This window comes from Montipora capricornis, chromosome 11 (assembly GCF_036669925.1).
Source record: "Montipora capricornis isolate CH-2021 chromosome 11, ASM3666992v2, whole genome shotgun sequence".
Lineage (NCBI taxonomy): Eukaryota > Metazoa > Cnidaria > Anthozoa > Scleractinia > Acroporidae > Montipora > Montipora capricornis.
Genome location: NC_090893.1, coordinates 36023714 through 36046505, shown reverse-complemented (window position 1 = coordinate 36046505; position 22792 = coordinate 36023714). Strand labels below are relative to the sequence as shown.

At 39.4% G+C, this 22792-nt stretch overlaps 1 protein-coding gene across 1 annotated transcript in view; it reads left to right on the top strand.

The window, feature by feature from the left end:
• The window catches only part of LOC138023675 (dedicator of cytokinesis protein 7-like), a 160054-nt gene that overhangs the window by 73308 nt on the left and 63954 nt on the right, over positions 1-22792 (top strand). The window contains exons 14-17 of the mRNA XM_068870717.1: positions 3671-3741; positions 3994-4085; positions 9622-9736; positions 22666-22736. Of these exons, the coding sequence (XP_068726818.1) occupies positions 3671-3741; positions 3994-4085; positions 9622-9736; positions 22666-22736 (349 nt within the window). The remainder of the gene's footprint in view (positions 1-3670; positions 3742-3993; positions 4086-9621; positions 9737-22665; positions 22737-22792) is intronic.

The following is a 22792-nucleotide window of genomic DNA, read 5'->3' as shown; positions in this document are numbered from 1 at the left end:
CTTCCAGCGCCTGGCTTTCTGGACTTTTTTTGGATCGCTCCGTAGCCTAAGCTTTTGTGCAATCCAAGGATTATAGGTGCTCGACTGTACCATGCCTTAAACTCTCCCCTGCTTTCGCCTAGTTTTTGAATTTTGCTCACGGGTCCACTGTTTTCTCTTAAAAAGTTGTTGATTTGGTTGTCCACGTTGTGGATTTGTGTTCAACTTAGTACAAAAGCTCGGATGAAAGGTCAGTTGCATGGCAAGTGACTATTGTGTACTTGTCACACACACACTCACAATGACAAAGTAACATAATCACGTGCTGTAAAGCTGACCTTTGATCATTCGGTCCAAGACCAGAACTGTTGTGCTGCATGTATCTGGAACTTAACAACCAGTTGGTTTATATGGCTTCTGCATTTAAGCTCTTCTGTACTATCAAATCATGGATAAAAGGAGATCATGTATATAAAGCCGATCCAGACATTAATTCGACATGTGATTGCTATCCTGAGCTACAAAATACTCATTCATCACACGTCATTATTGTTAAGATGGGGGAAAACAGCACGCATGCAGCAGAGCAGACAGTTGGACATGTTCCCGACACTTTAGGTGAAGTTCTCTTTCAGCCTTTAGCTGACGGCAATATTACTGTCAGTGCAGAGATCACTGGACAATCCAGAAGTGCGCCAGAGGGTACTTGGGTCCAAGGAGGAGGCCTCGAGATTCCTTGCCTTTATGAAGTTTTTATTAAACAAGCCTTACCAGAATTAAAGAACTCACTCAAAGAGAAACTGTTTGCGCTCAATCATAATACTGATGGAACAGCTTGACTGAAGAACTCTTAAAGAATCGTTTGTGCATGATTTAATCAGTGAGTGAAACGTACAAACGCTGTAATACTGTATTGAAATTAATTTGTCAGTGAAGAGTCAAAATAATTATACTGTACTGTTTAATGTTAGTGATCGTGCACATATAGTGTACTGATTAAGGTAAATGTAGTCTGTTTTGTTTACTGTTTGTTCATCTGGTTATATTACATTGTGGGAATATGCATAAGTAGAATGGCTTAAATTTCATATCTGTCCTCTTTGTCTAACACCACTTCGAGTTACGATCTTTTTTTACCTATCCGAAAATAACGGCTCCCCGAAAGTAACAGCTACCCAAAAGAAGCGGCCCCTTTTGCCTGTAAAATCCGAAAGTAACGGGCGCCTTCACTTTCGGAATTCTACAGTACCAGATTACAGCAGAGTCACCTTCCCCCTTTGCAAATTAATCAAAAACACCAGTACTTTGCCGTGGGGAAACAAACAAGAAGGAAACTTCTCAAAGCTCAAACAAGCCCTAGCAAGTCCACAGGTGTTTGCACACTACAGCCTCACAGCTCCCACACAACTCATGGTAGATGCAGGACTATTGCTACAACAATTGGATTCTGCATACTGTCCAATCGCCAATGGCAGTTGTTTTTCAGTGGAAGTGCAGATGAAATACTCCCAAATCGAGAAAGAATCCCTCACAATCATATTTGGATATGAACATTTCCATGTATAGCTACAAAAGACATTTTGAGCTGGAAATTGACCGTCACCCACTAGAACACATCTTTAAGCCAACAGTCAGTTTCCAAGGCAAAGCCATTCCCACCAGAATCGAGAAATGGGTACTTTGACTACAAGAGTATGACTTCGAAGTAGTGTATCACCCAGGAGAACACAACTTTGCTGACCCATTATCATGTATACCCTCAAAGACACCACAGAGCGACACAGAAGTAGTACCTTGCTGAGCAGTTAACACCACAAGCCATGACAATGAGAACAAGTCCACAGGACATCAATAGAGGATGAATAGACACTAATTAAAAACCACTTAAAAGGAAAGTCAGCTCAATAAACTCCCATTATCGTACAAGCCAATTTGCTGAGGAATTGTTCATCACAGATAAAAACATCTTGCTTTTCGGAAAACACAAATGATACTTTCAACCAAGATCAGATCAAAGGCCATCCGCCTTGGCCCATGAAAATCATGTACAGGAATGATGAAGTGCAAACACGGTGTTTGCTTTAATTAAGTTACCCCACATGGACACTCCAATTGAAGAAACGTCAAATCCTGTCACCCTCATCAGATCACCTGCAGATCTGAAAGACCCAGAACCAGTTTCTCCCTCAGAGCTTTCCTGAGAAACGTGGACACACCTGGCTATTATTGATGTATGTGGACCATTTCCCACAGGTAATAAATAAATAATAATACGTGACCTGCTAATCGCCCTTTCTCGCAGTCGGAGACTGAATTGCTATGGGCGCGGCTCAACGAGATCGGACCGAAGGAGCTGTGCTGCCGGCTAGGCGCTCGGCTCCTGAACACGACCCATGGATGACCTAGGAGCACAGCAGCACAGCCTGATGGTATAGGCTGTGAGTCGATTTTGCTGAGGGAGGAAAACCGGAGTACCCGGAGAAAAACCCTCGGAGTCACGTTGAGATCGACTGAAACTCAAGCCACATACGATCTCGGGGCCGAGAGTTGAACCCGGGTCGCAGAGGTGGAAGGCACTGTTGATAACCACTAAGCCATCCTGACTCCCATTGAATCAGTGATCATCCTAACTCCATTATCATTCAAGATGGCCCTCAGTTACATTTACTAACATCCTAACCTGGCTCAATACAGTCTTTGTTACTGGTGGTTACATGTACCAATAACGAGTCAAATCAGGTAATGCATCTCTCTTCTCGTCACATGAATTCTTTTCCACTTGAAAATCATTGGGTGTGGAATTGAAGACAATGATTGAATATTGGCCTCAAGTAAATGGATTGGCTAAACACTTCAACCAAGGCATCTCAGAGCACATCCTAACTGCCACTGCAACAAACACAGATTGGCAAAAAACTTTCCCTACAATGCTCAGAACTGTGCACCAAATTGCTAAGCATTGAAACAGCAAGATTAGGGGATGACAGTAAGGTTAGAGAGTCAGACCACAAGGCCAAACAGCATGCAAAGGAATACACAGACCTCAAAAAGGAAAGCAACAACCAGAGACTTATAATGTGGAGACCTCGTACTACTTCAGCAGAAACACAGAAACAATTATTCCACTACATACAACCCAAAGTCCCTTATAAGTACCATTAGAGTCATTGGATCTCAAATTGTAATGAGAGATTCTCAAGGGAATTGTTATTGCCATTGTTCTTCTCATGTCAAGTGGTTCCACCAAGAACAAACCCTTCAAATAGAACCACAGCTTTCTATTAACAATGACGAAGATGATGAACATGCCGTCAGACCAATACTTAAAATCACCTAACACAGAAACCATACTCTAGAACGTAGCACCATTCCCTAAAGCTCCTGGATGTTTCTCATGCACCCAACTTCCACTTTGCGACTGAATTGTTGAACACAGTTGAGAAGAACAGCACATATCTCTGCAGATGAAGCCCTGTCCACCTGAAACAAGGTTCCCCTATTAAAAATAAAATATTTGTGCAAATTGAGATATAAGAGGTCCCTGGATGGGAAAAAGGAATAGCTGACTGGTAGTATCTGATCGTGTTAGTGATATGTTATACTGTTTTAAAACAATTCAGGGATGGCTTATCACCGACTTTTTCATCCATGCAGCCTAGTTTCCCCTAATCATCAGTTTTCCATCCTACAGGTACACTAAAACTTGACATTTCACCACCTGGGGACAAACCACCGTATTGTTTGACTTCTGAGTTGCACCAGGTAATAATGAATATGCTCATAGTTTTGACTTTTTATTTTGTCAATAATTTTGTTTCTTTAACAGGACCTTAGCTGGAATGTTCATTTGTTTGTTGTACTTTAAAAGGCCGGGCACATCTCAATTATGTTGAGGATTGGCGTTCATTGTTTCTGTTGCATGTACGATTGTACCTATCTTGAGAGCCACCACTGCTCTCTCAGACTTTGGCTTTGTTTCATTTATTTGGGGGTTTTGTTCTTGATTGTTTTTAGGTAAACCCGTACCCAGATGGACAGGGTAGACCAACCAAAGAAATTGAGGAGTTTGCTCCAAAAGAAGTGTTTGCACCTTTTCTTACATACAAGTAAGCTTAATTAGAAGTGTAGAGTAACCTGTCACATTCACCATACAAGCATAGACAATTCAGTATTTTACTCAGTTGATTGAACATAGATTATTAATGAATTTTTATGGATTGTCTAGATTTCATGTACATGTTGTAGTTCAATTTTTTTCCTCTGGTTTCAAACCAGTTCAAGGCTGTGCTCCAAGAAAATGTGTGGGAGCCCTCTCCCAACATTGGCAAGTAGGGTGGCCAACTGTCTAGGCTATCAATTTATCGATTAATAAAGAATCATCGTCACAGAATACCAGGCTGTGCCAATGAGGTCCGCCAGTTTCCCAGTTTTCTTAGCATTTGAAAGCTAGTACCTCATAAGATTAACAAAGGTGGTATTTTAAGTGGCTTTTCCTTCCTGACATGGACCACCTCCCACGTTTTGGCGGAAGGATGACTTAAATCAAGGTCAACTTCTTGGTACTGAAGGAAGTAAATTTTTCATGGAGGGTAAAATACGTTGTTGTATCAGCGTGTAAACAGGCCATTTGAAAAACGAGTAATTTCCTTTCAAGATAAATTGCACTTTACTAATATTGTACAATGTAACTGTAAAAATAATGATTGTTACGTTATGGTAATTTACAGTACCGCCTGGAAGTATTGACCCCTTTACCGCGTCATTGCCGCGTCACCCTGTCGCGGCTTTCCCTCGGTATTCCCGCGGTAGGCCGCTTTTCTGCCGAGGGAAATTTACAGCTAGGCTCCAAAGTTGCCGCGGGAAAGTCAACCGAGGTAAACCCTCGGTAATTAAAATTCCGCGGTAGAGTTGGGTTTCCGTTGACTTTGTGTTTCGATAAGCTATTGTAGATTGTAATGTTGAAATCCCACCGAACAACAGAAACTGAACAAGTTTCGGCTGAAAATTGCGAACAGCAAAGAGGGTTATAACCGCTAATCATGCACCTCCGAATATCCGTACTGTAGCTAGATTCTGACCACATTTGAAACCTTCTTTGCGACATGCATTTGTATTTTGATTACAGTGATTATTTCGAAGACTTATCGTGGACTATTCATTCGAAGGTTCGACGCTTGTCCTACTTGCGTGGACTTCGCCGTCATTTTATACATTTAAGTTTATGGGAGAATATGTCCGCTTGTTTTTTGCAGCTCATCGCACGGAACATACATTTATTCATCTATTACTGTATTTCGATATCCTGCAAACAGGAGAGGGTTTTGACAATATTTACAAACTGAAAGCTTACATATTCAGGGTGAACGGCTCGAAAACCTTGCGTGACCAAGTTACGACTTCTTGTGGTTTCCTACTTCAGTATTACTTTCTAAGGTTGTTTAGTGTAACAAACCACAAAAAAGAAAAACACTCCAAGGAAAGAACCCAGGATATCAAACCCCTGAAATAGTCGAAAATTATTTGATCTAAACTGAAAAGATTGTTTTCGTACTCTGGGTAATCATTGGTGCATATCGGCGTGGTTATGCAAATTTATCACGAGTGGATGCCCGCTGCGAAAAGAGTTGCACGTGAAAGCGCAACGTGAGCACTGGAGCAAAGATGCTTCGAACATTCTAAAGTTTGTTTCGCTTGCTGGTTTTGCATTTGTTAAAATTCGTATGCAAACGATGAGCGTTCAGATAAGTAAGAGACTTCTTTTCTCCAGTAACTACAGTCTATTCTTAAATTTGTTTTCCATGCGTAATCAACATGCTGCAATTAAAAAATATTTATGGAAGTCAAGTATAGACTATTGCACGACTGATAAAACAACGCGAAAATGTATTTTGCTGCAATTGCTATGATATAACAATTTATTGCAGATGAAAAGCGATGAAAAAAAAAAACATTCTTAAATTATTCGTCGGTACGTTTGTTCTCAAAATAGTATCGACAAAGGCTCCGATGCCTCGGAAGAATGTGGCGATTAAAATTGAAATTTGACAAGTTTAACAATAATGTATGTGGAAGGAATACCTGCTTTTAACCAAAATGGCGATGATAAAACGAAGACAATCGCACAAGTTTGAATTTCAGGTCTCCAAATAAAATTAAGTCAGGCTTAGATGAAAAGAGATACAATTGAACCTTTTTCAAAACCAAACAAATAATTTCTCACGCACACATACAGTATTACAACCTGGAGAACAATGAGTGTTGCATTGGCTGGATAATCAAGCTGTCGCTTACACTGTATCTTTAAAGAAGTCTTCAGTTTTACATTACGTAAAGATTATAAAATTTGAGTCCTTACGTAAATGGCACACTTTCTCATGTTGATTACAATTTCTTGCATTAAGAATCGATTCTTCACACCATGAGATATAACATTTGACAGTCTTCCGCTTATTATACAAGAGCAGCAGATCAACGTTCTTTCCCGCGGCAAGCCTCGTCTTTTCTCCCACGGCAAATTTCCCGCGGTAAAGTGCACCTCGGTTTTACCGAGGGAAAAAAATTTGCATACCTCAGTGCCGCGCGTCCACTACCTGCGGCAAAGACGAGGTATTGCCTCGTCCCTAGGGGTCAATACTTCCAGGCGGTACTGTAGTTACTTTCCAGTAGTTGTATACTGGTCTGTGTAATTGAAAACCATGCAGAGAGACAAATATTTATGATACTTTTATGATACTTGTGTTAAACAAGTTATATTGCCAAAGGAATCATTAACGAATGTCACGTTTTTTCATTGGAAAAGGTAGTCCCATATGTTAATGACAGACAAAGGGCTAATGCTTGAAAGAGCAGCTTTTGAAATTCTATGGTCAATTTACCATTATTATTACATCAACTCTGTTGATAAACCCTTGCCTGTATTCCACTTCCCCACCAATGCAGCACCACAGCTTTGTGGAAGAATGCCTTCCTTCAACTAACCATGAACCACTATCCTGCACCCAATAACCAAGACAACAGTAGTTTTGGGCCAAATAGCGGAAATACGTGATTACTCCAATCACTATAAGGCATGCCTATCCCTTTCCTGGAATGTGGTGCCTGACAATTGCAGACTGCAGAACACAGACTAATGCTAACTCACAGTTATTGAAAGATGACCATTTTAAAATGGGTACTTAGACTTAAATACTGTTTATAAAATCAGCAATATTTGTAGGCAGTCTGCAGATGTCATACATGTACACTTTTCTGGAATGCTAACTGTTTCAAATAAGTGCGTGACCCTAATCACTAAATTGAGAGCTTAACCCTGATAACTAAAATGCAGTGTCCCTAACCTTATATGAAAGGTAACCATTCAAAATAAGTGCTTAACCCAAATCACTAAGCTGAGCATTTAACCCTAATCAGCAAAAATTATTGTCTTTGAGAGCATCAGAGACAACACTCCGTAATAATCTTTAAATGATCTGATTAGAGTTCTAATTAATTTCGGAAAGATGTCCAAATATGTTAAAGCAGGTGGTGTTATAAAACAAAATTAAACTGGTTTGAAATAATGAACTGGGGTCAATTGGATAAAAAAGTTACATGTGTAGTTTTTACTTGTGTACGGTAAGTCCAACTTGTAAATTTATGAATTCAATAACAGATCTTTCTGCACTGGAATTCACACGTGTAGCCTATTGTAATGTACATCCATAGCTTTACAATATTGTAACAGAACTTGAATACACTTGTAGACTACAGGTGTAAGTTGCAATTGCACCAGGTTTATTTTTTCAAGCTGTTGGCCCACTACTGCAAGTAAAAACTCGAATGCTTTGACAGAGAGACGATATTTCTCTCGAAATTCACGTGGATTTTCAAACAACTGTCTTTCCTCAAGATTTCTAGGCTGCTGAATACCTTGGTGTGTCAAAGGTTCTTCAAGTTCTTCTTTGCTTGATGAGGGCATATCAAAATTTTGAAATACGTTTCCTAAAAGTGTTAAGCTTACAAGTAACTTATAACTTGTAGTTTGCACTTGTAATTGACAAGTTGAACGTTTGTAAAGATACAAGTCAGACTCCTGTAAAACGTTTATTGAATTGGACACATACTAAATTCTACAGGTGAAGCACTACACTTGTAATTATAAGTCAGAGTCTTATAACGATGGCTTGAAACATTGTTCATTAACTCATCTTTGCATGCACATGTAAAAACAATAGGTAGATAGGTGTATTAAAAACATCATCTAGCAGCCGAAAGGCTGAATTGCATGACTTTTACAATATAAGTATGTCTTTGAATAAAAAAAACTATGTTACTAGTTGTAGGTTATTTCTAAAAATTATGAAAGTATTGGCTTTACGTACTCATCTGTTTGACATTGAGGGAATAAAAGTGTTCCTGTAGCATTTTGAACGGGTAACAGGGCGCTTAAGCTGCTGCTGCTTACAGAGGCAATCTTGTGGTTCATTTAGGTCTGGTAAAAGATGGCTGAGCTTGTGACATGGCTCAGACATAATTGAATGAAAAACATTATTACATAGTTCGATTCATCTGTCCTTGAGGGTCTCTAGATTACACAGAAAAAGCCTGTCATGATAAGACACGTCATTTGGACAGATGATTGACAAAGCTCATTTCTGTACATGCCCTTGTTCGTCACGTGGATAGGCTGGCAAAGCATGATGGAATACAGGTGCGCAATACTGCAACACAGGTCTAATGCAAGTAGAATAGAAGCTAACGATATCATTGATAGGGACCTGTGCACACTTCAACAGAATGAGAAAATACATGCGCTTATTAGCCTTTGTTATGACTTCAGGAATATGACAATTCCACTGAAGAGTGCTAGCAATGGTAACCCCTGAGTTTTTGCATGATCTACTTGCTCGACCTCTTTGGAATTGACTGAAATAGAATTAAACAGATGTTTTGATTTTTTAAAGTCAATAATTAGCTCTTTACATTTATCCGCATTCAAATGGGGTTTGTTTCTTATTGACCATTGTTCCACCTCGGTGACAGAGCACTGGATTCTACTATTTCAACTTGTGCACTACAAGTGTACCTTTTTTATTGAATTGACCCCTGGTTTGAAAAAAAAATCAAACCTTAGAGGAAAATTGAACTACAACATACGCATGAAGAATTGCAGTGGGATAGTGGGAAGAAACGAGTATTCTCCAATAGAGTCATAAATTATACATGTAACACAGAATTAATACGTTGTTTTCTGAAATCAGTTGTTTTTCATTATGGTCTGTCTCACATTGAGGTCACTTAGGTTGTATTCATGATGTTTCAGCCACTTACTATTGGTCTTCGTCAGGCGATAAGATCAACTAGTTATGCCCTACCTATTATTCCTTTGAGTAATGACTCCAAAGGTCTGATTTGGAATTGTTCCCTCAGTGGTTCTCTGATGCACCGATTTCCTTTTATTCTTGATTTTTGGTATCCTTTCCCTTTTTTTCAAACTCTTTTTGAATAAAGATATTTTATATCTAAGAATTCTTGTGAATGTAACAAGTTTTACCTGTTAGGGTTAGCCACACTTTGATATATGTAGTAGAGGCCAATATTGTAAAGTAAACAAAGAAAAAAAGAAAGATTGACCCGCAGGTTTTGCTTTATCATTGTTTTCAGGAATTTGTTGTACGTGTATCCTTTGAGTGTTAATTACACCAGCCGCAGTGCATCAGCAAGAAATATTGCTGTAAAAGTAGAGTTCCTGGTAGGAGAAGAATTGGCACCACTTGAGGTAGGGCAAAAACAGGTGGCGCTTTAGAATGGTATATTGTTAATTTTGATGGATTCCATGGCCGAGGTTTATTCAATTTAAGCAATAGAGGACGTTTTCCGTGTTTCCATAGCCTCATCGAAACATGAGGGGGAGTTGGGAGAATTCCAGACAGTTATGCCAACCCGAGACGCAAGGGAGGCTTGACATAATTGTCAAGAATTCTCCTAACTTCCCCGAGTGTTTAGATGAAACTATGGAAACACGAAAAAAAAGTCCTCTATTGCTTTTATAAAATATTCCTCAAAGATAATTCGACAAATGAAGGGAAATGCTGGTTTTTTCACTTCTTGATTGAAACAGATTTCTTGATACACGCTCATATTTCCTACCAGCCAATCTAAACGCGCGTCTGAATACATAACCAATCAAAATTCGTGTGATGTCACAGCCGTGTTTCCATACTCTCAGCTAAACACAGCTATTGACCAAATTATGAGAGAGCGTGCACTATGATCGTGATTATTTTATAAACATTGATAATGGATAATGTAGGTGAAGATTTGTTTAGGTATTTGCCATCATTGCCAACTGTCCAATTTACGACAGGCTCGGTGTACAGTAATATTATCACTGGGAAATGAAAATTTTCCAAATGCGGCCACAATAAAGCCCCAAAATATTGGTTTTTGATCAATTGGACCATCATTGATTTCTTCAGCGACTTTTTTTTGCGTGATGCTGGAAACCTCCTGAAATGAGCTTCAAATGGGAAGCATAGTCAGAGGTTTGCACTTTCACAAATAAAGTTTGGTGATAAAAACTAAGTATTTAATTTTACAACATTTTCTATTTAAGTGGAGTTGATAAGATCGCAATTTAATTAAAATCCAAATACTTCATGTTATTTTGAAATAAACGACTTGGGACAGCCCGAAGAGGATGCAAAAATGTAGCCTAATTTCAACTGCTTAAAATGCGTTCTGGTACATGGATTTCTCAAAAACGGCCTATCTAGTGTGAAAGAGCATTCTTTGAAATAAAATTTGTAGGTAAACAAATTCGTGAGTGTTTGAGGCAGCTACATAAATACAGCACTATTTCACAAATATTTCACCTCAGCAAACGGAGGAAGCGTTTTCAAATCTTTTCTGGAGATTTCAGATCAGGAAAAGGTTACATTAAAAATAATTTTTTAATCTTCAGTTATACAGAGGCTACAAAGCAACTAAATCACATTTTGACACAATAGAAAATGACCCCATTTGCCTGAGAACTGCATGTTAACGATCGATTTTCGGTGACGTTTTGAATACTTATATCCCACCAGTTAATCTCACATAATATAGGATGTCTGTTTTGTATAGTTATAGAGTGGTTCTCAGAAGGAAATAAGCGTAGATTTCTTAGTCTCAGTATGCGGAATTGTGTTTCATTTTACACAAATTTGAGTGAAAAATAAATTAATGACAAATCTGTGAAGTTTAGAAAGGGCTTTTGGATTTACAGTTCAAATATGAATCAGCTCTGGAGCAACTTAAAATCCGACTTCAGTTATTGTTTAGTGTTCGTCATACAGCTTGTCCATTTCTCGGGGGCATAATTCTTTGATGCCGCACATTCCTCTAGACACTTCACTACTTGGCAAAAGTTATCAAAACCCTACTTCCTTCTGCAGCAATGTAGTTGAAAACCTGCAACGAATTTCTCATGGTGGCACTACAAGCTGGAAGGATGGTTACCATTGTTGTGCGTCTAAACAGCTGGAATCCAATTTGTCTGCAGTATTTAGTATACTGCATAACAATTCACTCTGGAATGATACAACAAATTACATTTGTCTCCATAGTTCACCACTTGACAACTTCATGTAGTTCTGTCCAAATGAAAGGTATTGAATTGTGTGTGGACCTTTAATGAATGTCAAAAAATGGTCAAGCTGGATGGGCTCCACTGGTCTAGTGGGTGCCTCAACCAAACACATATTTGTGCTTCCATGCAATTGCCACTTGGTACTCAGTTACACCATGTAAGTACCTCTGAAGGCATTTGAAAGGGACCAGGTCAACCATTGTAGACAGGACTTGTCTTCTTGTATCCCTTGAAGATGCATTACTATATGTTTCTGCAAGAATGTTGAGGTATTTGTGGTCTGCACTCCCTCTGCTTCTAAGCTCTCTATCCACAAGCATAGTCGCTGTTTACCTTAAAACATTTTATCCCAATAAATAAGGTGAATTTTTTTTGTGCTTACCTTTTCTTTTTTTGGCTGCTTTCATCCGTGACTTCAGTAACAACAGTGTTCACACGCCACCAAGGCAAAAGGAGGAGTTTCAATGTCAACTTGAGCCGTTCAGGACAGGAATGACACAAGTGGTACAGCCGAACCTCGATTATCCAAACTCGTCGGAACCTCAGTAAATAGTCTGGATAATCGAGAGTCCAGATAATCAAAAATATGAATATTAATGAAGTAGAAATTTAAACAAAAGGTATACAGCAAAGAGCTGATCTAGATGAGCAGAACAATTGTCTATTAACGGCAAAGCTTTTGGAGAACGGATGTTTTGTGAGCGTTGGTGACTTTTTACAGCTGGCACAAAGTCTTTCTTAAACCACTCGGCGAAGATCTCCAAATTCATCCAGGCATTTCTTTTGGACTTGCAGATCACGGGAAGTGATCCATGTTAACTTGCTTAAAGCATCTCGGCTTCGCAAACTTCCCAATAAGAACGGGTTTTAGTTTGTGAGTTCCAGTAGCATTCCAGTAGCAGTTCAGTTCAGTTTAGTGACATAAAACAAGAGTTATTTGCGGTAAACACTTCCACAAAAGTCCAGTCTCGTCAGCATTGTAGGTTTGTTGGGGGATCAGATTCTTTTCCTCGATCACTTTGTGCAGTTTCTGTAGAAATGGTTCAACAGTTTCCTCTGCTGCTGAAAGTTTCTCGCCTTGAATGCTGAGGTTCCTGATGCCATGCTGTGTTTTGAACTTTTCCAGCCAGCCAGTTGATGCTTTGAATTTGCGATTGGTCATCTCTTTGTTTAGCTGCATAGAGAAATGTTTTGCTTTCTCTTGAAGAAGCGGACCTGGAATCGGTGTCCCAGTAGATCTTTGTTGAATACACCAGGCATACAGGGCTTTATCCAACTGCTCATCATCGGCCAGCTTCAGGGACTTTCGTTTTAATCCTTCACTTGTCTCGATGCTGTGAGTAAATTTCTCGTTGTTCTTCCGTATTGTCAGAGAGCTGTGCTTGCTGATGCCATATTCTTGAGCTAAATTTGTTCCTTTCTGTCCTTTATCCAAATGTGAAATAATTATCTGCTTAACTTTAATTGACAGAGTGGCTTGTGCGTTTGCTTCATAGACATGTTTTTGATTTGAGTTTATGATAGATTGCTCGTATGTTTACATAACCAAGGCAGAAGGAACTAATCAAGCATGAAATTCCCTTGGCAACAAAACAATTGAGCCAATCAGATATCAGCTGAAGGCATCAGAATATTTCTTGTCTCATCAAACCTGCAAATTTTGAAAAGCGCACAGTAAAATATGCTGTTTCAACAGTCTTTTGCAAGGATTATTGGGCTTTTTGCAACTTTGAGTTTTCAAGATCACATGAGAAATTTGAGACCAGAGAAAAAAGTCTAGATAATCGAGGTTCCACTGTACAAGCTTTTGTCATCCCAACAATGAGCTTAATAATCCAAACCGGTAAAAATCTGTTTTCAAGTTTAAAAGTGTGTAATATAACATTTGTAACATAACTTTTTTAGCGTAGCTCTGCGCGTGAGGATCAGCACCATAATTAAGAAAATATGGTAACCCATTGATGCGAGAAATTTTGATTTTATAGCCATGACGTCATCGATTGTCCATAGTATGTACATCCATACGTGCGTAGGTACGTCCACCCCTCCATGTATGCCAATCTGACCAGTATCGTGCTAGTTTAATAGCATACATCTTTGATATTGGGCATCCATGTTTTGATCAATTGACACCTGTCAAAACAAGGTTTCCGCTGACCAGTACCACATGACCATATCACGGGCTTAAGCTTAGAGCTCACTGAGGTCAGTGGTCAGCTTTTGGAAGTTGTACTGGTTTTCAGGTACAGGTACTGGTTTTCAATTGGATTGCAGGCTTTACTCAGGCTAACTCACCTAAACATAACTGAGGCTTCATTTTTTGCACGCTTTCTGTGGCTCGACGTGGATACGCTGCCATACTACATTAACTATAGTTCTTTCACAGTCAACGCTTTTCGTGTTTAGGTAAAAAACGGTTTGGAAAATGTTTCCTTTCTGCTTTTTTCGCTGGTTTCAATCCAAGTTGGCATATCATGATAGCTGTGGTCCACACTGGCGGCTACGCAGTTATTCAGGTCAAGCATCAGAGAGTGTATTTTTAATTTGCTTAGAGCTGCTGTATTGCAATTTTTCGCATATCTTTAGAAGCTCTGATAAGGTTACATGATGCCTGGAGGACCTATGACTAGAACAGAAACGGAAGGAGAGTGAAAGAAAATGGCAACGACAAAACAGAATACCAGTAATAGCTCATACTTAGAGGAAGAAGTTACTCCGCAAATTCTTAAATTTTTGCTTCCTCTTCAGGCTGTTGCAAGTCTGAAAAATATTGTGAAATATTTAGATTATCATTAAAATGTGATCTAATCACCTCCACTTACACAAGAGGCAGTGTGGCCCATTGGTTAGGGCGCTTGTGTCCGGAGATCCCAGGGTCAAGACCCGCTCTAACCACTCCTTGAATTTGATCCTGGTAGTCCCTGGTTCAACTTCCCAGCTGCACTTGTAAATAGCCAACTGGTTTGCCTCTGGCAAGTTAGGATTCTTAACAGTTGTTGCTGTTGTTCTGTTCTGTTGTTTCGTCGTGTTTCATTGGCCCTGAAAAGCCCCTATGGGGAGCGGTCAATTAAGTATGTATAGTATTGTATCTAAAATTACAAGATACACTTAGTTTTTTATCTACAAACTTTTTTTGTGAAAGCTCTAAATGTGCCTCCTGTTTCAAGCTGATTTCAGGAGAGTTTCGAGCATTGGGCAAAAAAAAATTGCTGAAAAAAATGATGGACCAATCCATCTAAAACCAGTATTTAAGTTACTAGAGCCCGAAGGGCTTTATTCTTGCCGAGTTTGAAGAATTTTCAATGCCTTCCGGGAAATCTCTCGTAAGCACGTTATTTTTGCTAAAACTCCATCAAGATACATATCACCAAAAAGGTAATAAAATGAAGAATCCGAATATATGGACATTTTTTTTTATTATGGCTTTCTTTAGCACACGCGAAGCTTCAAACTCAAAACCGTACATGTTCACTTTGTTGAATTACCCGCCTTTGCATTATCGCGCACAACCAAACAAACTGTGCTATATTAATCAGCACTTTATAGGTTACCAAATTTTGTCGGCTTTTAGGATCTTCCTGTTGGTTTCCGAGAAAATAAACTTTGAAGTTGACCAAAAGAAAATTTTCCATGTCATGACTTGCAGAGACTCGTCAAAGTTAAAATATTTTGAATTTTTTAAAAGCCCGACAATTTCGTGCACCAATATCGGAGAATCACTTTGCCCAAATTTCGTAAAAACTACATACCCTATAAATTCATTTAAAGAGGAGCTACGTGTATTCCTGTAAAAATTAACCCCGAGTTTTTGGGCTGAAAAGGTCTTACATGTTATCACACTCTGTCAATGCGAGTGTGAATGCTGTCATGCCCCTATGATGCGGCCAACCGATAAAAATCAAGGTAATGAGGCCCCCTAAAGAGGCATTTGCGCTGCATCATTAGCCATAGATTAATTTTTTATACCTGATTGCAGCCCTTGTCGCTAGCAGCGAGCTGAGTTTTCTTTGTTTCCTGGATGGAGTCTTACCTTTTTTTAGACCCGGTCTTTTGAGACTTTTTACCCAGGGAGAACTTTCCCATTTCAACTTCTCTGCTCGTTTCATGCATTTCATGGCCTAGTATTAAGGATGATATGGCCTCGCATATTCCTTTAAAGTGCCCCTAACCCAAAAATAATTTTTTCGCTAGAAGGAATCTTTGCATGCATGTTTAATGTAAATCAGTTTGTAATGTCAAATCAGGAATAGACCCACTCCCCTTCTGACTCGGTCGTGAACAGAGGATGCCTGGTTTTTCACAAGTTTTGAAGCTTATAATAAGGCAGGATTTTGTTAGAAAAAGGCCGCAATGCATTTCGAACAGGTGCAAAGATTCATTTTCAAGACAAAAATATTTTGGGGTTAGGGGCACTTTAACACAACTGCATCGTCTACAAATAAGCTAAAATAAAACTCTCTTCAAAGATAAAAGAATGATCTGGAGCAGATTTAGGGCCACCTATAAATTTTATTTCATAGCAAAGATTTTCCTTAGGACCTGGTTGCACTAGTGGATTCTTTATTTGCATTGCAAAGAAACTGGAAATAAAAATTTGGTTTTATCAACAGAGTTGATAAATTAAATGTAAATTGGCCACCGTACAGAGATTCTAAAAGCTGACGTTTCGAGCGTTAACCCTTCGTCACAGCGAATCGAGGGATTATGGGTTACGTGTAGTTTTTTATAGTAGAGTAGGAGCTACACTATTGGTGGTAACATGGCAATGTGAAAAATAGGAATATATTAGTTAAATGAAAAGCGTTCGTTAATACCGTTAGGATTAAGAAGGCGGATTTGAAAGATGAATTTTTGTTCCAGATTCTTGCGGCTTTCCGTCGTACCTAGTTGTAGGGAAAGGCCGCAGATAGCCATGTGTTTTTTGGAGTGGTTAGGCAGATTAAAATGGCGAGCGACTGCCTTAGATGCATCCTTGTCATTCTTCTCAACATCGTGAAGGTGTTCGCGGAATCGGTCACCTAGTCGTCTACCTGTCTCACCAATGTATAATTTATTGCATAACGTACAGGTTATGCAATAAATGACATTTGCGGAGGTACATGTGAAACGATCGGTGATCTTAACAGATCGCTTAGGTCCCGATATCTTGCTAGTGTTAACAATGAAAAGTTTTGCATCGTGAGCGCGTGCATTTGAAACTGCCGGGTTGCTCGTTAGTTTTGAGCGCGCTTCTAACTAAAAAGTTGCCTACGTTTTTGATGCGTTTGAATGAAATAAGTGGAGGTTGCGAAAAGATTCTACCAGTCTCGGGAATGATGCTTTTGACTGCATGATTATGAGGATGGAAAGTGAGGGTGAATGGAATTCTGTCATTCTTATCTTTTTGTGACGTTTGTAGTGATGACTGTCGATCAAATTGTTGGGAGCGATGATGGCCCGTTTTTACCACAGAGACAGGATAGCCACGTTTTTCGAGGAACTGGCACATCTCCTCTGATTTGCTGGAAAAATCGGAGTCATCACTACATAGATGTCGAAGTCTAAGAAATTGAGAATAAGGAATGGAGTTCTTGACATGCGATGGGTGTGACGATGAATACAACAAATAACTGTGAATCAGTAGGTTTGTAGTGCACACTAGTACATAGCACGTTGCCTCTAATAGAAACTTTGATGTCTAGGAAAGCCAATGAAGTTTCCGAAATTTCCCAGGTATATTTAAGAGCCGGATGAAAAGAGTTGATGGAGGTTATAAATTGATCGAGTTCTTCTCTGCTGGATGAAATAGTGCCGATGCAGTCGTCGATGTAGCGGCTGTAGAGTTCAGGTTTGGGGCCTTTGTACTGATTAAAAAATTGGTGTTCAACATATCCTACAAAAAGACTGGCATAGCTAGGTCCCATTCTTGTGCCCATCGCTACACCATTAATCTGTTTGTAATAGTTGCCGGCGAATTAAAAACAGTTAAGCGTTAAAACTAGTTAGGCAAGGTGGAGGAGCGTTTCCGAGCTAGGTTCTTTGACAGTGCGTTGATCGAAAAAGTGTTTAAGTGCTTGAAGACCTTCTCTATTAGGAATGACTGTGTATAGAGATGTAATGTCCATGGCGAAAATAAGTTTGTCTTGGCCGGAGAAATTGAAATCGCGGAAAATTTGTAGTGTGTGTGTACTGTCCTTAATGTATGATGGCAAAGATTTGACGATAGGCATCATAATCCTGTCTAAGTAGCTAGAAATGAGTTCGGTGGGGCAACTACAGGCAGAAACGATAGGGCGACCTGGGTTTTTGGGTTTGTGAATTTTAGGCAAGAAGTAAATGCACGAAGTTCTAGGGGTGTTGATGAGATTAGTGGCAGTGTCCGGTAATTCTTGATTAACTATAAGATTTAAATGGTGTCTTTGACAAGTTTTTGATTTTTGGAAGTGAGATCTTTAGGGATTTTGGCATAAAACGAGGTATCCGAAAGTTGCCCCAAAGCTTCTTTTTGGTAAAGGTCTGACCGCCAAACAACTACCGCGCCGCCTTTGTCGGCCGATTTGACAACGATGTTGTTGCGTTTACTAAGATTTTTAAGCACCGCCCACTCTTCCGAGGAAAGGTTGGAAAATTTAGTGTTGCGATTGCGATTCGTTTTTGGCCAAAAACGAATCGCGCTTGACAAACAAATTCTTCATTGCTGCTCCGAACTTTCCAAAATCTGTCCAGCAATTTTAGTACAATCGATTCGCACTAAAATCCGACAACTTAATTCTGGACTGTTTGACCATTTACACCAAACCAAGACTCTAAAACTTCAACAATTAATAGGTCCGCAAATTACCAACGACACTGCATTGCATAGCCATAATACCGTAATTACAATTTCAGAAAATCTTCCGCTTACTGACTCAGAGAAATCTGTTCTCAGTAAGGACCTAAATTTTGTCCCTATTACCTACCAAACACACCAACGAATTTTCTATTAAGCAAGATGTATAAAAATTCCTTCGCCGCGTTCAGTTAAAAGCTACCCTGGATTCCAGAGGTTATTTTCTCGCAATGAAAAGAGCGACAAAACAGCGAGTCACGAAGCGGCTAGAAAAACCTCTGGTACAGGCTGTTAACCTTTCTGAACATGCCACCCCAATCACGTTGCGCTTTCCACTTCCAGAGTCAACTTTTGACCCTGGAGATTTCATTGGTCAATCGACAGACCGTTTTTTATAAGGATTGCCATTGGTTAAGTCGAGGGGGACGATCAAACCGGTTTTTCACTGGTGTAATGCAAGAAGACCATGAACGGTACAGTAGCGATAGCGACATGATAATCACAAATTCATGGCTGGCAGATTGAGGTTAATTCGTCTCTTTGACTCTGGATGAATGTTTGCTGTTGGGTGGCCTTAGAGGGGGGAATTTGACGAAGGTGTGACTGAGCTTCTGACATCTTTACACCTCAATGCCTCGAGTCATATTGAAACTGCTCCAGGGACTTGTAAAGTTCTTTAAGTTTTTTCAGTTCTAATTATAGGACTTGAATGCAATTTTCATATTTCTCCAATTCACATTTGCATTTGTAACAAATAATAGTTGCGTGAAACGCTTCGACAAAAAACTCAGAAACAATGTATCGCACAGACTTGAGTACTGGTGAGGTGATTTATGAATTTGTCTCCAACAACATTCCAAGTTTTCGGCTTATTTCATTGAACAGCTTTGATTTTATTTTTTTGTTACGTGACAGTGACAACGATTAATTCACTCCACCGTGAGAATTTCCCAGTAGAGTGACCGGTAAACATTGCACAAATATTTTTATCACATGGATAAAACCGGTTTCCCAAGTTTCTAAAATAAACTCTTACTCTGGAAGTCAATCAAAATAAGTTGGTTTGCATGGAAGTGAGGTTTTTAACGGCCTGTACCAGAGGTTTTTCTCGCCGCTTCGTGACTCGCTCTTTTTATAGCCAGAAAATAACCTCTGGAACCCAGGGTAGTGAAAAGCCTTTTTTCACGACAAAGAGGATGATTCGAACACTTCTAATAAAGATATTTTTGAAACACTTCTAGTTCGCAAATCCAAATGGACTCCCCCAGAGGGACAATTTGCCTCTTTAGATTTTTTCACCAAAAAATGCCGTCACGACATTCACAAACTTAAATTCAATCGCAACACTAAATTTTCCAACCTTTCCTCGCAAGAGTGGGCGGTGCTTAAAAATCTTAGTAAACGCAACAACATCGTTGTCAAATCGGCCGACAAAGGCGGCACGGTAGTTGTTTGGCGGTCCGACCTTTACCAAAAAGAAGCTTTGGGGCAACTTTCGGATACCTCGTTTTATGCCAAACTCCCTAAAGATCTCACTTCCAAAAATCAAAAACTTGTCAAAGACACCATTCAAAATCTTATAGTTAATCAAGAATTACCGGATACTGCCACTAATCTCATCATCAACACCCCGAGAACTTCGTGCATTCACTTCTTGCCCAAAATTCACAAACCCAACAACCCAGGTCGCCCTATCGTTTCTGCCTGTAGTTGCCCCACCGAACTCATTTCTAGCTACTTAGACAGGATTATGACGCCTATCGTCAAATCTTTGTCATCATACATTAAAGACAGTACACACGCACTACAAAGTTTCCGCGATTTCAATTTCTCCGGCCAAGACAAACTGACATGTATTTTCACCATGGACATTACATCTCTATACACAGTCATTCCTAATAGAGTAGGTCTTCAAGGACTTAAACACTTTTTCGATCAACGCACTGTCAAAGAACCTAGCTCGGAAACGCTCCTCCACCTTTCCGAACTAGTTTTAACACTTAACTGTTTTTCATTCGCCGGCATGCAACTATTACAAACAAATTAATGGTGTAGCGATGGGCACAAGAATGGGACCTAGCTATGCCAATCTTTTTGTAGGATATGTTGAACACCAATTTTTTAATCAGTACAACGGCCCCAAACCTGAACTCTAGAGCCGCTACATCGACGACTGCATCGGCGCTATTTCATCCAGCAGAGAAGAAATCGATCAATTTATAACCTCTGTCAACTCTTTTCATCAGGCTCTTAAATATACCTTGGAAATTTCGGAAACCTCATTCGCTTTCCTAGATATCAAAGTTTCTATTAGAGGCAACGTGCTATGTACTAGTGTGCACTACAAACCTACTGATTCACACAGTTATTTGTTGTATTCATCGTCACATCCATCACATGTCAAGAACTCCATTCCTTATTCTCAATTTCTTAGACTTCGACGTCTATGTAGTGATGACTCCGATTTTTCCAGCAAATCAGAGGAGATGTGCCAGTTCTTCGAAAAACGTGGTTATCCTGTCTCTGTGGTAAAAACGGGCCATCATCGCGCCCAACAATTTGATCAACAGTCATCACTACAAACGTCACAAAAAGATAAGAATGACAGAATTCCATTCACCCTCACTTTCCATCCTCACAATCACGCAGTCAAAAGCATCATTCCAGAGACTGGCAGAATCTTTTCGCAACCTCCACTTATTTCATTCAAATGCAACAAAAACGTAGGCAACTTTTTAGTTAGAAGCGCGTTCAAAACTAACGAGCAACCCGGCACTTTCAAATGCGCGCGCCCATAATGCAAAACTTGTCTTTTCATCGTTAACACTAGCAAGATATCGGGACCTAAGCGATCTGTTAAGATCACCGATCGTTTCACATGTACCTCCACAAATGTCATTTATTGCATAACCTGTAGGTTATGCAATAAATTATACATTGGTGAGACAGGTAGACGACTAGGTGACCGATTCCACGAACACCTTCGCGATGTTGAGAAGAATGACAAGGATGCATCTAAGGGAGTCGCTCGCCATTTTAATCTGCCCAACCACTCCAAAAAACACATGGCTATCTGCGACCTTTCCCTACATCTAGGTACGACGGAAAGCCGCAAGAATCTGGAACAAAAATTCATCTTTCAAATCCGCCTTCTTAATCCTAACGGTATTAACGAACGCTTTTCATTTAACTAATATATTCCTATTTTTTACATTGCCATGTTACCACCAATAGCGTAGCTCCTACTCTACTATAAAAACTACACATAACCCATAATCCCTCAATTCGCTCTGACGAAGGGCTAACGCTCGAAACGTCAGCTTTTATAATCTCTGTACAGTGGCCAATTTACATTATCAACTCCGTTGATAAAACCAAATTTTTGTGTACTACTTCCACACTGACGCAGCACCACAGTTTCTTTAGAAACTACCCCTTCAAAGAAACTGGAAAGCTTGGATGAGTGCAACTGATGCCCGAGAAGGGTGGTGGGCGGCTGATTTCTTTGTCAGCATGCCAAACAAAAAATTGGGTCTGCCATTTTTCTTTTAAATTGGAAGTTCATGACAATTTTTTTAGTATCATGCGACCCAGTTCTCTCCTGACAAAAAAAAATCAGTAAATGTGATGATCTTGAAGCATGTTACTGTAATCTGTAAAGCTTTCTGAAGTATAAACCCGTTAATCAAGCAACCAATTAATCCATCAATCGATGAATCCATCGACCAATCAGTCAGTTAGTCAGGATTAAAGTGAAACTGCTTCGTTCATGATTTGTATATTTTCAAAAAGAAAACTCTTTACAAAACTATCTTGGTCGCACATGTGTGCAACTGAGAGAGTCAAAATTAATTTAAAAGACGTTCAGTAAGATTTGTCACTTTAGTACAAATGACATGCAAAACAAGATATACTTACAAACAAGAGAATTATGCACAAATTTCTGGCATGAATACAATTTTGACCAAATGAAAAGCTTTTTATGGTCCAAGAGAAGAGAAATGAAACCCCGAACAGTTTATAAAAGAGTTTTCCTTTGAGAGTGCAGTATAAACAGAAAATGGTGCGATCTTCTCACAATTTGGATTAATAGATACTATGCTTGTGATGCTTTGAACGTTTTCATATTGGACTTGCCTTTAATTGGCCTGTCCAGTTTTGAGAACTTTTGAAACATCACCCTTGCCCTATAATAGACTAAATCATTATCGTTAAACTGAATATTTTGTGCTAAAAGAACAATCTCGGTGACACACATTTGTCTTTTTAGTGTTTGTTTGGCAAATCAAGCACCTCTGCACTGCAATCAGAATCCTGGACTGCAGTTACTTATCACAACAAGTATGTTCCTTTTACGAAATTTCTTTTCATGGAAGGTAACTTACAACTGTAAAGGA